The following is a 13,999-nucleotide window of genomic DNA, read 5'->3' on the forward strand; positions in this document are numbered from 1 at the left end:
GTCACACTGCAAAGAAATCCTGGCAACATAGCATGTTTTACTTTTAGTCAAAGACCATCAAGTCACTTTTGAATGCTAATTACTTTATTGGAAGGACATATAAAGTGGGAGGATGAACGAGAGTTAGGGAAAAGAAGACATGAAAGGGGTTAAGATTGAAGAGAGGGATGAAATTAGGGTTGTGCATGAGGAGATGAACAAAAGGGATTGATGATGGAGTGTAGGACAGAAAGTGTCGCAGAGAGGAACCCAAGGACTGTGACTCAGTGTGAGGAAATGACTACATGAATTATTCTAGTTTTATCGCCCCCCTTGTGATTCCTGTAATGAGAGAAGAAGGTGAGGAAGGAGAAAGGAGGATGGGGGGGTGTCCACTGATATAGATAGACACAGAAAGTTGGGTGAGAGTTATGTGTGGTCTTTGTTCCTGATCCTAATTTATAACTCATTTATAATTTATGACCTTAGTGGTGTTTCATGCAGCAAGATTACCAGTTACAGCAAGACAGGCTTACTTCAATAAATCAGGCTTATTTTCAGGAAATGTTTGAAGTTATTTTAAAGGTGGTTTACATAATTAAGCCAGATGTAAGTTACCATGGAAACTTCTCCCTCCAGACTACCCTGGTCCCGGTCAGGCTAGTTTTCAGGCTTACTGAGAATCCACATCAAAAGTGAGACGCATGTAAGCACTATTGAAGTGTTCTATCCGTTCAATCCACACTGACTCCAACCTCCATACGGCCGTCACTGTCCACAGGACCAGCTGTCCTGTCAGCAGCACGTAATGTAGCCCCTGGAGCTGTCTTCACCAGGCAAGCTGACAGCAGAAATTAACAGAACAAAACTTCATACAAAGTTCAGTAAACAGAAGAAACCTGAATGAAATCAATATTTGGTGTGAGCACGCTCTGCCTTTAAAACAGCAGCAGTTCTCTTCGGTACACCTGCACACAATTTTTCAAGGTACTTGGCAGGTGGGTTATTGCAAGCATCTTGGAGAACTTGCCACAGTTCTTCTATAGATTTAGGCGTCTCAACTGCTTCTGTCCCTTAATTAAATCCCATTATCTTTTGTAGGGGCGTAAAAAAATGTGGGGGGTCCTGGAGTGTCTCCGAGTCATCGGAGATTGATACATTTGATAAAATGGAAGTGTATCTGTTCTGAGAGATACACAAGTGACGAAGGTCAAAAACGTTTTTTTGGCCTTTAGTTTCATTTCAGGGTTAATGAGAGTTACAATTAATATTCTAAACTGAAACACTGTGTCTTCTCTTTGAGATACATATCAAAGTTGACTAACAGACATGTCATCTTTATCACATTAGGCTCATTCATTTTTTTTTTACAATAAGCCCAGCTTAACTCAAGGTCCACTTTACTCACTTGTTGTGGAGCTTTCGTTGTGTGGTTTTCAAGGTTGTCATGGAATTGCAATTCGAAATTTTGAAACTTTCCATTAGAGCACTTTTACTACCTTTTTTTTTACTACTAACTGCATGATGCCTGCAGTTTCTTCTTGATCATGGAAACAACAGTTAACTCAAGCTCCACTTACTTTCTAGTTCAGGAGCTTCTGACCATATCACATTGCTTTCTGTTTCCAAGGTCAATAATGAACTGTCAAGCTCACCCTTTTAAACAAATATCGACAGTTTGATGATGACAACTAAGAAAACTCCATTTGTGGATGAAGATCATGTTATACAGTCTAAAGCTCTGGATCAAGTGAGTAAGTGGACATTGAGACGAGATTAGTTTGTCAACTGCTGTTTCCAAGGTCAGAGCGAACCGTCAAGCTTAACTAAAAACACAACAGCTTCCCTTCTGATTATTAATGCGTTGCTTCTTTTGATAGACCTTTTTTTCAACCTTGAAGTAGAAATCCTCAGTTAATAAATAAATAAATACAAAATTTTACATTTTAGATTCCAAGAGCAGAATTTAACATATTATTAATCCAATTTTCATTTTACAAGATGTGCTAGTTTATAATCACTGATGTTCTAATCTTTGGCTCTGATGAGGAAAAACTCTTCCAATAATTCCGAGCTGAAAGTGTCTCCCACAGAACAAAATGGCAAACATCTTCATTTGAATCCCCCAGTTGGCTCTCCCCATCATTCACTGCAAAAGGATCATGTCACCATTCAAAATCTATGAAAGGCTATTGATTCACTTTCAGACAGCTTCATTTCCAAATGCTTGTCAATGATTAAGAGTCGTGTGGAGGTAATTGCATTCTCATTCACACCAGTTCATTAATTTCCACATGTTGGTGTAATTGTGTGCTGTAATTGATTTTTTTTTATCCATTTGTCCTCAAGGAGCACTGGAGGAAACTTGCATGGAATCGAAATAGAGCAGCCTTAATTGAGAAGCTTTGATTGTATGAGCTTCATGTTTAGCATTGGACACATGCTGCGGTGCCTTATTTTAGTGATTGTCTTGTAAATTAGAAAAATAATTAGGAGAATAAAAACAAGACGAAAATTAGAAAGTAATCAAGATATGGTAACAAAATCTGCCTGGCGGCTCCACTAAAGCCCACAAATTAACACATTATATTTTGCTTAAATTGCCTAATCCATACAAAAATTGTAGTGTGTAGTTTCACGGGGGGAAGCCAAGAAATAATCTCAGTCATAAAACCACAATGGGCCTTTTTCACATTTTTTTCTGTGAGGATTACTCAAACAACATGTCACATGTTCATTTAGTGAGCGCCACAGGTGCTACTAGGTGGATTTTGTTATCTTTGGAGAGAGCCAGGCAAGCTGTTTCCCCGTTTTCAGTCTTTGGACTAAGCTATGCTAACTGGCTGCTGCCAGTAGCTTCATATTTGAACTGAGAGTGGTATAAATCATCATATCTAACTCTCTTCCCCACCAAAATTTCAAATTATTCTCTTAAGTAAACACATTGAAATGAACAAAATACAGATAAATATCCTGAAACGGATACACAATTATTACATAATTACATAATACTTTTTCCATCTATCAGGTCCATGTAGTGAATTAAAGAATGAATCAATGATGTGGTGCAAATTAAACAGTGACAAATGGTGTATCTGCTGAGTGAGAGTCAATAATCCTTAATGAATTGCTGCAACACAATCAGGTTTGTAAAACAAGCCACACTTTACCAAAAAGAGAACAGGTGCGCAACAGTTACATTTATAATTCTAAAAACGGTGTCTGTTTTAAAGCCCACTTTGCCCAAGTCTGACCAGCTGTTCAGGTGTTGTTGCCCTAAATAACCTGCAACAACATCTGATGTTTGGTCCCCCCCCCCCCCACCTGTCCTCCTCCAACCTGTCCTTCTCCATCTTTTGTCTGTTCTCCTCCCTGCACTTTTCTGACAGGAAATCGTCCTTGTGGTGTTCTTTGGTGTGGAATATTTTGTCCGCCTCTGGTCAGCAGGTTGCCGCAGTAAATATGTTGGCATCTTGGGCCGACTACGCTTTGCCAGGAAGCCAATATCCATTATAGGTGGGAACTCCACACAAACACACACACTCTTCTATACAAATGAACACAAACAGACATATCACTCTACTCCCACACACACAATATTTGAACAATATCTGTAATATCCTGAGCTTCCTCCCAAAATGACATATGACGAAATTCTGCATGAAATTAAAACTGTCACTGCAATTTTCTCCCTCTATCTTCAGCTTTGTATTCTTAAAATTGCAACCTCCAGGTGTTTTTTAAATATTCCACAATGAATATTAGCGTTCACATTATTTGTAACCTCTCTACCCTCAATTGATTTATAGAATCATTTTGTAATGAAAACCAGTGCTCATTTGTTAATGGAGCACTCTCCCTCTGCTTTCTAATATCTGCACTTTCCTCCTTAACTTTTCAAACCAGATAAGGAGGACAACATTTGCTCTTGTTGTACATCATCTGCATATTTATACCATATTTATAATTAACGGCTCTCAATCTCTGTCAATACAGACCTGATTGTAGTCATTGCCTCAATAGTTGTGCTGTCAGTGGGATCCAAAGGCCAGGTGTTTGCCACCTCTGCTGTAAGGTAAGAAAGTATATATTGAGGCGTGCACTTTATGGCCAAACCACACATTGTGTACTTTGGACTGGGGCTGTTTTTCACAGTTTCAATTCAGGGAAATCTTAATGATAAAGCATAGAATGAAAATGCCCCTTGTGCTCAAAGCCATAAAGAAATTGTTTTCTGAGTTTGGTGAGGAAGAACTTGACTGGCCTGCACAGAGCCCTGATTTTTGGAATGATCTAGAGCTCCGATTGAGAGCCAGGCCTTATCACTCAACATCAATGGCCAACCCCACTAATGCTCTTGTTGCTGAATTAGAGCAAATCTCTGTAGCCAAGCTCCAAAATCTTGTGGAAAGCCTGAAACCAGAAGAGTGGAGCCTGTTATAGCATCAGATTAATGCCCAGGGTTTTAGAATGAGATGTTCAACAGTCACATGCAGTATGGATGCAATGTTTGGGTGTCCACATACATTTGTCCTTGTGGTGTGTATGTGTGTACGTACATAACCACATGCATTTGGTGCACATGTAATGTCAGCATTAAAACACCGTATTATTTTCCAGAGGGATTCGCTTCCTGCAGATCCTGCGTATGCTCCACGTGGACCGTCAAGGAGGCACTTGGCGTCTCCTGGGCTCTGTTGTCTTCATCCATCGGCAGGTACACAATCAGAGCTTTTAAAAGCACATCACATTCCAGCTCCAAAACCATGAAGCCTTCTGATTATTATAAGTAAGCAGGATGCTTTCTGTCGGGGGATTTATAGCCGCTCCACATCATGTATTATTTTTTTCATTACTATGCACGTAGAGAGAGTCTCCACGAGGGAATACACATAACAGAAAAAAGGATATTCAGCAGAGCCAGAAGAAAAGAGCTGATGTGCAGTAGGTTAGGGTAATAGGCTCTTTTGCCAGAGAGGGCTGCAGTTTCCTCCAGGGTATCATTCAGCTGAGAGACAGGGGTGGTTGTGATTATCCCCAGTGGGAACGGTAGTTGTCTTCAATGTCTGTGTAAAAAGAGAGTTGATGAAGGTGAACAGAGCAATAGGGATGTTTCTCATCCAGTGCCGCCTGCTGTGCTTTCTTGTATTGGCCTTGGCTGATGACCACATTGCTCCTGGCTGAGGCTGGTCATCAACAGCCATTGACCTCAGCTGTAAGGAAAGAGAGTGTCGAGCAGTGAGATATTGGGACCCTTTGCCAAACTGATCCCTGCCAGCTAGAGCTTCTCTCCGGAGTGTATAAAATCACTCTAACAGCTGTGGAGGGCACTCTGTATTAAGGGAAAGAGTGTAGAATATCCAATAAACAGTGAGACGCACCTGCCACTCTCAACCATAATTATGGCTACGTTCACATCACAGGTCTTAATGGCCAATTCCAAAGTTTTAGTCAGATCCGATCTTTTTGTGTTGACGGTTCACATCCATGTTTGTAAGTGACATGTATCTGGCTCCAGTGTGAACACCATTGAAGTCATAAAATGCCGTGCATGCGCAGATTTAACTGAAATGTGAGCTGTATGTGTGAAAGAATAACAACAATAATGTAATTTGTGAAGTCAAATCATAAACATGGATGAAACGGCTGTGCTAGCATACATTTCCAGGATTATCTGTTGTGCAGCTTGGCAGACGATACAGATGATGACGATGAGAATGAGAATGAGAAGGCATTTATTTTTACCTGTGCCAACAATGAATGATGATAACAGGTATTACGCACAAGCGAACTCAGACGTGAAAAAAAAACAAAAAAAAAAAAACACATGAATTCCTATCTGACCATTCTGACAGCATTGCATATGAATGAAGCCCACATATGCAAGTGTTCCAGATCTGATATGAAAAAAATCAGATTTGGTTTGTTCAAACTTCTGTTAAAAAATTCAGATCTGCGTCACTTGGAAGCAAAAAAATTGGATATCGGTAAGCCATATCTTAAAGGGGTAAATGTTTTTTGCGATTTTCTGTTATTTATATGCTGTTAAGATGTCAGAAGACTATGTTAAACATAGTGAAGGTCCAAAACATGAGGTGAATGTAAAAATTCTCCCTACAAATCAAAAGCCCAGGCTTCAACCTGCTCTGAATGCTTGGTGTTACCTCTACTTCCTCCTCGTAATGACGTTAGATTGTTCGTGTATACCCACAAACAGTCGTTCACTGGTTGCTAAGGTTGTTCCGGGGGCTGTTGACGTTGTCCACTTGCATAATTAGGATCAGATTTGGGCTTGAACGTATACATATGTATTTGAGAAGTTTTCATTTCGAGTAAAGAACGAGAAAAAGGAGTGATATCCTACTACTAATGTTCATTTAGGTGGCTTCCAGAGCTGCCCAATCATAACAGAGTGGGCTCATCAGGAGGGGGGCCTTAAAGAAACAGGAGCTAAAACAGCCTGTTTCAGACAGAGGCTGAACTGTGGGGCTGCATAACGGGTAAACGAGTACGAGTAAATCATGCAAAGATATTCCAGTAGAGCCCCAGAATGCAAATATAGACCTTGAAATATGCATGATTAGTCCCCCTTTAAATGCATACATACATGCACATAAACATATACACAAACATTCATACTCACGTGTCCATATATGGATATGATACATTTTGAATAAAGCTAGGGATAAAGTAATGGTTCCTTTTATTTCAACTTTATTGCACATCAGGTGATTTTTAACCCCACCAATGAAAAGGCAGTGTTAGGACAGTGTAGCAACAGGTTAATATACAGTATATGATCAAATCAATATTTTAGTAAAGATAGAACATACATTAATTAGATGCTTAGTTTCTGGTCTGGTGTAGTGGAGAATGACAAGATTTGCTGTTGGTGGGTTTTGTTGTCCACTTCCACTCCACTCTAGCTGGTTTGGGAAAGGCAGACAGGTGGGAGATTGGGAAGAGTGAGCGTATAGGGATTGGAATGAGATTAGGCCTGGTTATACTAAGTCTCATTGGACTTTGAAGGCATCAGAGGTCTGTGAGTCATCAACTTCTCCATTAGAACTGGGCTCTTCTTGTTTGTTTTCTGTACTGTGGACTTCTTATTGTGGCTAGAGAGTTATTATATGTTCTGTTTAGGCCCCACACAGCCCCAACAGCCCTAAGGAAAAATACAGTGTGGACTCATACAACAGCCTGTACAGCAGAGGCCACACTGCTTTCAGCCATCTGGATACTGGTGTGTTGTATCCTCAGTATTTGTTACTTTGTGATTTTCTAGCTGAGACGGTGAAGTCAACACAAGACTGTAACATGGACTTGTGCAACTGTAGCCCTTCTGTGTTAACAGCTGGAGTCCTTAAAGTGAGTTTCATTTACTCCAATTACTGTCCAGTCTTTGTGTTACAACAGCATTTAAATACACACTGAGTAGCATACTAGTGCTTGTGGCTTGTAAACACAATTTGCACAGTTGCTCCTGGCTGGCTCAGTGGCAGATGGAAAGTATTGACTCTTGAACGTGGTTGCCATGTCACAGCAGCAGCACCAGATCTACTAAACTTCTGGTATTGACTCAAGGCAGCTGTACCTAAATGCATTAAAAGCTGTTATTTTCAAGAATCATGAACTTATAAGTTGTAAGCAATGATGTTAGTTGAAGGTTTTACAGGTTCTCACATCCACTAACACACGTTTGATGCCAAGAAACATTAAGAAAAATTTGTTTAGCCGTATGAAGAAATGCAGAGCACCAATGGACCATAAGTACTATTTGAGTAGAGTAATGTAAAGGATAGTTTTACACTGTTTCAAGGGAGGCAAACAGCCTTTTCCTGGATCATTTTTGCAATAATCTGCTGCTGCTTCTCTGTGACACTTAGAAAAATCTGGGAGTGACCGAATAAGAATTCCACTCATCAGGAATTCAGTCCAATTTAGTGCAGTGAGTGCTCCCGCACTTTGAGTGGTTAAACACAGTTTAAATCACGTAGTAGGTGAGTGCAAAGAGAACATTCACTTAAAGAGCTCTTTCACAAAGCAGTAGTCCAATTACAGTCAGACAGGATAAGAGCCAAGCCCAATTAGACCTCCTGATTAAATCACAGACAGCTCCTTACTGAATCTGCAACAAGATGCCTCATAGTTATTTTAAACACAGCAGGAGGGATCAACTGCCTGGGATTTAGATTGATTTATGGTGATTTACTGGCCATCTGAATTCAAGCATTTAACACACCACCAGTGATTTTATTAAAATTACACTTCATTTAAACTCTGCTGCATTTAAGACTGCAAAGAGCATAATGATATAGATTTTTTCTGTTACGAAGAAATAATGTATAAATAATGAGAAGATACTTGAGAACAGACTGATCGATTAGTTCCTAGATGTGTCTGAATCTTCATTATATACCCTTTCTGGCAACACTATATTTTAAAGTTCTATTTAGCATTTATAATCAGATATAAGAACATGTTTAATTGTTTATTAATGTACAATATTTATCATCAATCATAACTTCTCCTTTGAAGACATATTTTATATTATGTTAAGTGTGTTTTCCTATGCTATCATTCATATCTGTTTATACACCAGCCTCCAATTATTGGTGTCTACAAGACTTACAGCTGTTGACAGATACATTAATAAATACTTATATCTGCTTACAACTTTAAGATAGTGTGTTGTAAACCATTTATTAAATGTTTATATATATGCTAAATGGGGAGACTTAAAGTAAATTGTTACCCATTTTCTTAAATTAAGGTGAAAACCGATAACTAATAATTACTTTCTTATTAAGTGGATAACCATAATGAGTCATACTGCATCATTACTTCATGATTACCTCATGACTGCAGGCCATGTTTGCCCCCTAAAGTTAAAGAATAAGGTTGCTTTTCTTATAGTCAACAAATCCCATGAAAAGATCGAAACTAGCAACGAATGAATCCTATGAACAATGGACTGTGTGTCCATAGCCTGATATATTGTATTCATTAGTGCCATAGAGCTCCATTGTTGTCCAAAAACTATTAAAACCACATCAGTGAGCCACACTGTTTTCACTGGGTGCCTTTGCTATAATGATCATCGATCAATGAGTCAATTTCACATACACTGTCCTGCTGCCATCACTATCACACTAAATGCATGTTACATGTAATCTGTGGCTGAAAATAGTCCCCAACAAAGTACCAATTACTGTTGTTTGAGTAAAGTTTGCTAAACAGTGCCCTGCTCTTCTAAATTAGAGCCTTTTTTTCTTCTTTTAAAAAAAAAACAAAACATATATATATATAGATTTACATCTTCAGTAAGAACTAGTGGTCTTAGGGCTGAGTGCCACAGACAGGGTAGGGACATTGGAAAGTATGGAGAAACAGACTAGAGCATTGTTAGTTTTGGTCTTTTTGTGGGATTTGTTGATAGTAAAGTGATGGTATTACAGAATAATTTCAGCCTTATCCTTAAAGTACATCATCCTACCAAACTAACAAATACATACTGAGCTTAAAATGAGTGTGAAGCCACACATCCGTTCACAAATGACACAAGCCAGAACGGATAGCAGAATTCTAAAAAAAGATTTCAATCATCATATTCACAGCACATTTGCATGAATATTCACATCCATATGTCATATTATTAGCAAAACACAGCCACAATACATCAAGCCTGCTCACTGGTGAACTGGTGTAATTGATATTTTGTGGCAATCAGGAGGCATTTAATACATGAGTAAATAGTCAGTATAAATATTTACAGATATCTAGGCATCAGTTATATAATCGTATGATGTTTTTTGAAATGATCCATGTGTTGTTTATTGAGTTTGAAATGTGTCATGCGTTTGTGCATGTGTATTTCAGGAGCTGATCACTACCTTGTACATTGGCTTTTTGAGCCTGATCTTCTCCTCGTACTTTGTCTACCTGGCAGAGAAAGATGCAGTCGACAGCAGCGGCTCCACAGAGTTTGGAAACTACGCTGATGCTCTGTGGTGGGGAGTGGTAAGAATATGTGTGTGTGTGTGTGTGTGTTTTTGTGAGAGAGAGAGAGAGAGAGAGAGAGAGAGAGAGTGTGGGTGTGTGTTTTCCTTTAAGAGTGAGTCTCTTAAGGGCTCAGTCAGTCAAAAGTGCTTTTCATTTCAGCCAATTTTCTATTATTTCATTCATATATTTATATATTATAAATTATTAAATTGATGTTAAATTCACACGTTATTTGCTAACTTTTTGGGTTTTTCCTTTATTTATTGCAAGATATGTGATTAACACAAATTGAGTGCAGGGTAAGTGATTAACATGAAAAAACACGTATGACACGGGGCAGTACAAACGGGAGAAGCAAAGAAGACCAGACACTAGCCCCAGGAAAACAATAACATGAAAAAAAAGTAAATAATAAATTGGCTTAATACAAAATGCACATGGTGTGTGTGTGTGTGTGTGTGTGTGTGTAAGGATATAGAGGGAAAAGAGCAGAAGGGAGGAAAGAGAAGGAAGAGAGAAAGAAAATAACAAAGGAAAGCTGGGTGGTGGTTGTGGTGGGGGGGGTCTCTGGTTAGGCGCCAAGGTGAAACCAGGATGATTCAGGACAGAGTTTTTTTTTTTTTCCCTCTCGCCCTCTCCACTCCTATCCAACCACTTCTTTTTATAGTTTGTTTGCTTGTCTGTCTGTTGCTCTCCTCCTCCCCCCTCCTAGCTCTCATTGCTCTCTCCTGCTTTAGGTCGCTCCCAGACCTGTAGGAGGGTGCTGGCCTATTGCAGGTCAGATACCCTCTAGAACAGCCCCCAATGCTACAGGAGGGGTCCGTTCATTTGGGTCTGAGGAGCATCTTCTTTCTACTTGAAGGGGGATATAAGGAGGAATAGGCCCTCAGACACCAGGCCGTCCAAACCAGTCAGGACCCCCAAGCCCCTGAGCTCCCGAGTTATTTGCTACTTTAGTTTCTGACATCAGTTGTATTTGGTGTTTACACAAAGGGAACCTGGTTTATATTACCTGCTAAACATCAGCATATTAGTACTGTTGTACTAATATGCTGTAAATATGCTGTACTGTAACATTGTAAGCGTGTTAGCATGCTGATGCTGATGCTAACATTTACCTCAACATGCGACTTAGACTCAGGCTACTCAGTTGTGTCAACTGGTTGTTTAACTTAACCTGTCGAGTCAATTTTATTTGTATAGCCAAATATCACAAATCACACGTTTGCCTCAGGGTTCTTTAACCTGAATCGACTCTAATGTCACAGTTGTGATCAGACTCCATAGATCAATTGTTAAGTTTAAGTATATTTGTGACATTAACATGAACACTAATTGTATTTTGCTCCAATGAAAGTTTCAAGGTCTTGTCTTCTAAATATTGTTTTAGTAGCTTTCCCATATTGCAGAAGATATCTTTTACTTCTGTTGTTACAGTAGGAGTTCTGTTACAACCCTTGGGCACATCCAGTGGGCTGCTAATGCAAGAAGCAAAACAAGTAGTGTAGAGAATATGGGATGAAGTTTTATTTTCAGACAATAAGTCACCACCCACTCTTCTTGCTTCTTGGGAACTTCAGGGACTGATATTAAAAAACAAACACACAGAGAAGAGTCAAAACAACTTCTCTTGGAGGCTTGTTTACTCTATTTACGCACTACATGCTACATGAGATTTGTATCAGTCTCTCACACTTACATCATGTATCAGGTATTCTCAGTGCATAAAAATGTGTGTCACACAGGTGGAAAGGTTAAAGTTCTGGTTGGAGGTCAAGAAAAACATGGGCTACAACAGAAAAAAAAGATGATTGATTACAATAAACCAGAGCTGTTTTTTGTCCTTTTAAGTCAGTCATGCCAACAGTTACATGAAAGGATGCAGCATTTGAACAATTTCCTTCTAAAGCTGAGCAAAAAAAGTGTCTTTATATACCTAAAATGATGTCTGTTGGTCTATTGCTATCTTATTTATTTTTATTTATCTGTGATTTCACCTCAAATTAAGTCTTGTCAAGTCTTTAAGAGGCCAAATCTCACACAAGTCAGATCTCACGTCCTATTTTTTGTGACTTAAGTACATCTCAAGAAAGTCTCAGTTCTGCAGCTCTGCAGCTAATTCATTTAAAATGTTAAGGATCATGATGCTGTTCTCTTAGTTTTCTTTTTTATTCTCCCAAATATAGTTTTTACAGAATCAAACCATCTTTAAAAAATCTGAAATGTATTGAGCTAAATTTATTGCATATTATAGAGCTACTGCTTTAGTTCAAAATGATCTGAATCATATCTGAACCCTTTATCCCGATTCTTTGATCTCAACATTGAACATGTCCACATGTGAACTAATCTAGTGGCCGTAGTAATGCGCTCCAGAACAACCCACAGGACCATAATGTGCTGTTTTCCAAAACCCTTACAAATGTTACAAAATGTTAAAAAAAAGTTATGTTTATGATGTGACAACGCTGTGGTTAAGGTCTGTTTAGGTTTAGGCACAAAAACCACTTGGTTAGGGGAAAATCATGGCTTGGGTTAAAATGATCACTTGAAACATGGTTTATACTTTAAGTTATGTAAACTTTGTCGTTATGGCAACAGTAAACCCACAATGTTACAGTTTTTAAAGAAATGTCCTGACTCGCAGTTGGAAACATGACACTTGCGGTAGCAAAGTCCACTTTTTGCCATCTAACTAGCCATCCACCCAACCTGCCTCCTCCTAATAAGGGAAAATCATCTTATCAAGTCAACTTACATTGACTGCGTCACTTCCCGGGTCATAATTACTACAGCCGCTAGATGGCGTAAATGTAACTATAGGTTGTTTTTGCCCTTCTGAGTTTTAGACCTATACTGTTATTCTTCTTGTGAGGACAGGCTGGAAATATGCAACAATCAAAAGAGTGGTTGACAAATAAAGTCTCTTGCATGTTTTTTTCTGTTTCCAAGGTAACAGTGACTACCATCGGCTATGGAGACAAAGTGCCTCAGACATGGATTGGGAAGACCATTGCATCCTGTTTCTCTGTCTTTGCCATTTCCTTCTTTGCACTGCCTGCAGTAAGTGGAGAGAGAAATTGCTGAAGCGAGACATCTTTTTATAGGCTGAAGTGTCTGCCATGTGCTCACTATGTTGTGTATTCAGTTTCTTAACATTACTAATCCCTCTCTAATGTTTCCTATTACATGCAAAGTTGGCCAATCCCTCATAAAATGATGGTTTTAAATAGGGCACTTTTTTATTTTAAATTAATTCCAACTGACCTAAAACCATAATTACTTTGGTCCTTCAACTATCTATAGCATTGCCGTACATAAAGCACCACTTTAGCACTTTATTTATTTATTTATTTGGATTCCCATTAGCTGTTACCAGCGCAACATTTACTATTCTTGGAGTCTTTAGAAATAATATTACATACACACTTATATATGCACAGACACAAATATGTGTATTTACATATAAAACTGTTAGTAAAATAGAGTAAAAAATGGTACAGTACTAGTTTATAACTGCCTAGGTCCAGACATTCGCCCACTCCACCAAGTTGACTTGACTGATAATTCTGTCTGATATCAGGCTCAGTTCATAACATAGTCAGCAGCAATGCAGCATACACACTGCCCTCAAATGTCCGTAACAACCGTGTCTCCAAAAACAATACAGAATAATAAGCTTCCCTACAAACTAAATAAACCTTGTGTCAGTCAGGATAGCTTTAGATCTATCTTTGACTCATCAGGAAATTCTTCAGTTGTTTTTTAAAGGTCATGTTATTCAGGGATTTTTTGACAGATGATGGTAAATCCCTGCCCTGTACAGAAGTTTTCTTTGAAACATTAATTCTGGGTTGTGGAAGAGCGATCTTACTCATTGTCACTTGTCTATTTTTGTAATAGATCTTATTCCCTGTATAGATTATTCTTGAGAAAAGACAATTTGGCAGTTTTAGAACATATATTCCCCAAAAGAAGGTTAAAAGACTACACAGCAGCCTCTCTTCCACCTTCAGCC

The 13,999-nt window shown here is 38.8% G+C and overlaps 1 protein-coding gene across 1 annotated transcript in view; it reads left to right on the forward strand.

Moving 5' to 3' along the window:
- The window catches only part of kcnq1.1 (potassium voltage-gated channel, KQT-like subfamily, member 1.1), a 53,515-nt gene that overhangs the window by 17,543 nt on the left and 21,973 nt on the right, over positions 1 to 13,999 (forward strand). The window contains exons 3-7 of the mRNA XM_042418482.1: positions 3,369 to 3,495; positions 3,976 to 4,054; positions 4,600 to 4,696; positions 9,859 to 9,999; positions 12,934 to 13,044. Coding sequence (XP_042274416.1) covers positions 3,369 to 3,495; positions 3,976 to 4,054; positions 4,600 to 4,696; positions 9,859 to 9,999; positions 12,934 to 13,044 — 555 coding nt within the window. The remainder of the gene's footprint in view (positions 1 to 3,368; positions 3,496 to 3,975; positions 4,055 to 4,599; positions 4,697 to 9,858; positions 10,000 to 12,933; positions 13,045 to 13,999) is intronic.

Source organism: Thunnus maccoyii, chromosome 1 (genome assembly GCF_910596095.1).
Source record: "Thunnus maccoyii chromosome 1, fThuMac1.1, whole genome shotgun sequence".
Classification (NCBI taxonomy): Eukaryota; Metazoa; Chordata; class Actinopteri; order Scombriformes; family Scombridae; genus Thunnus; species Thunnus maccoyii.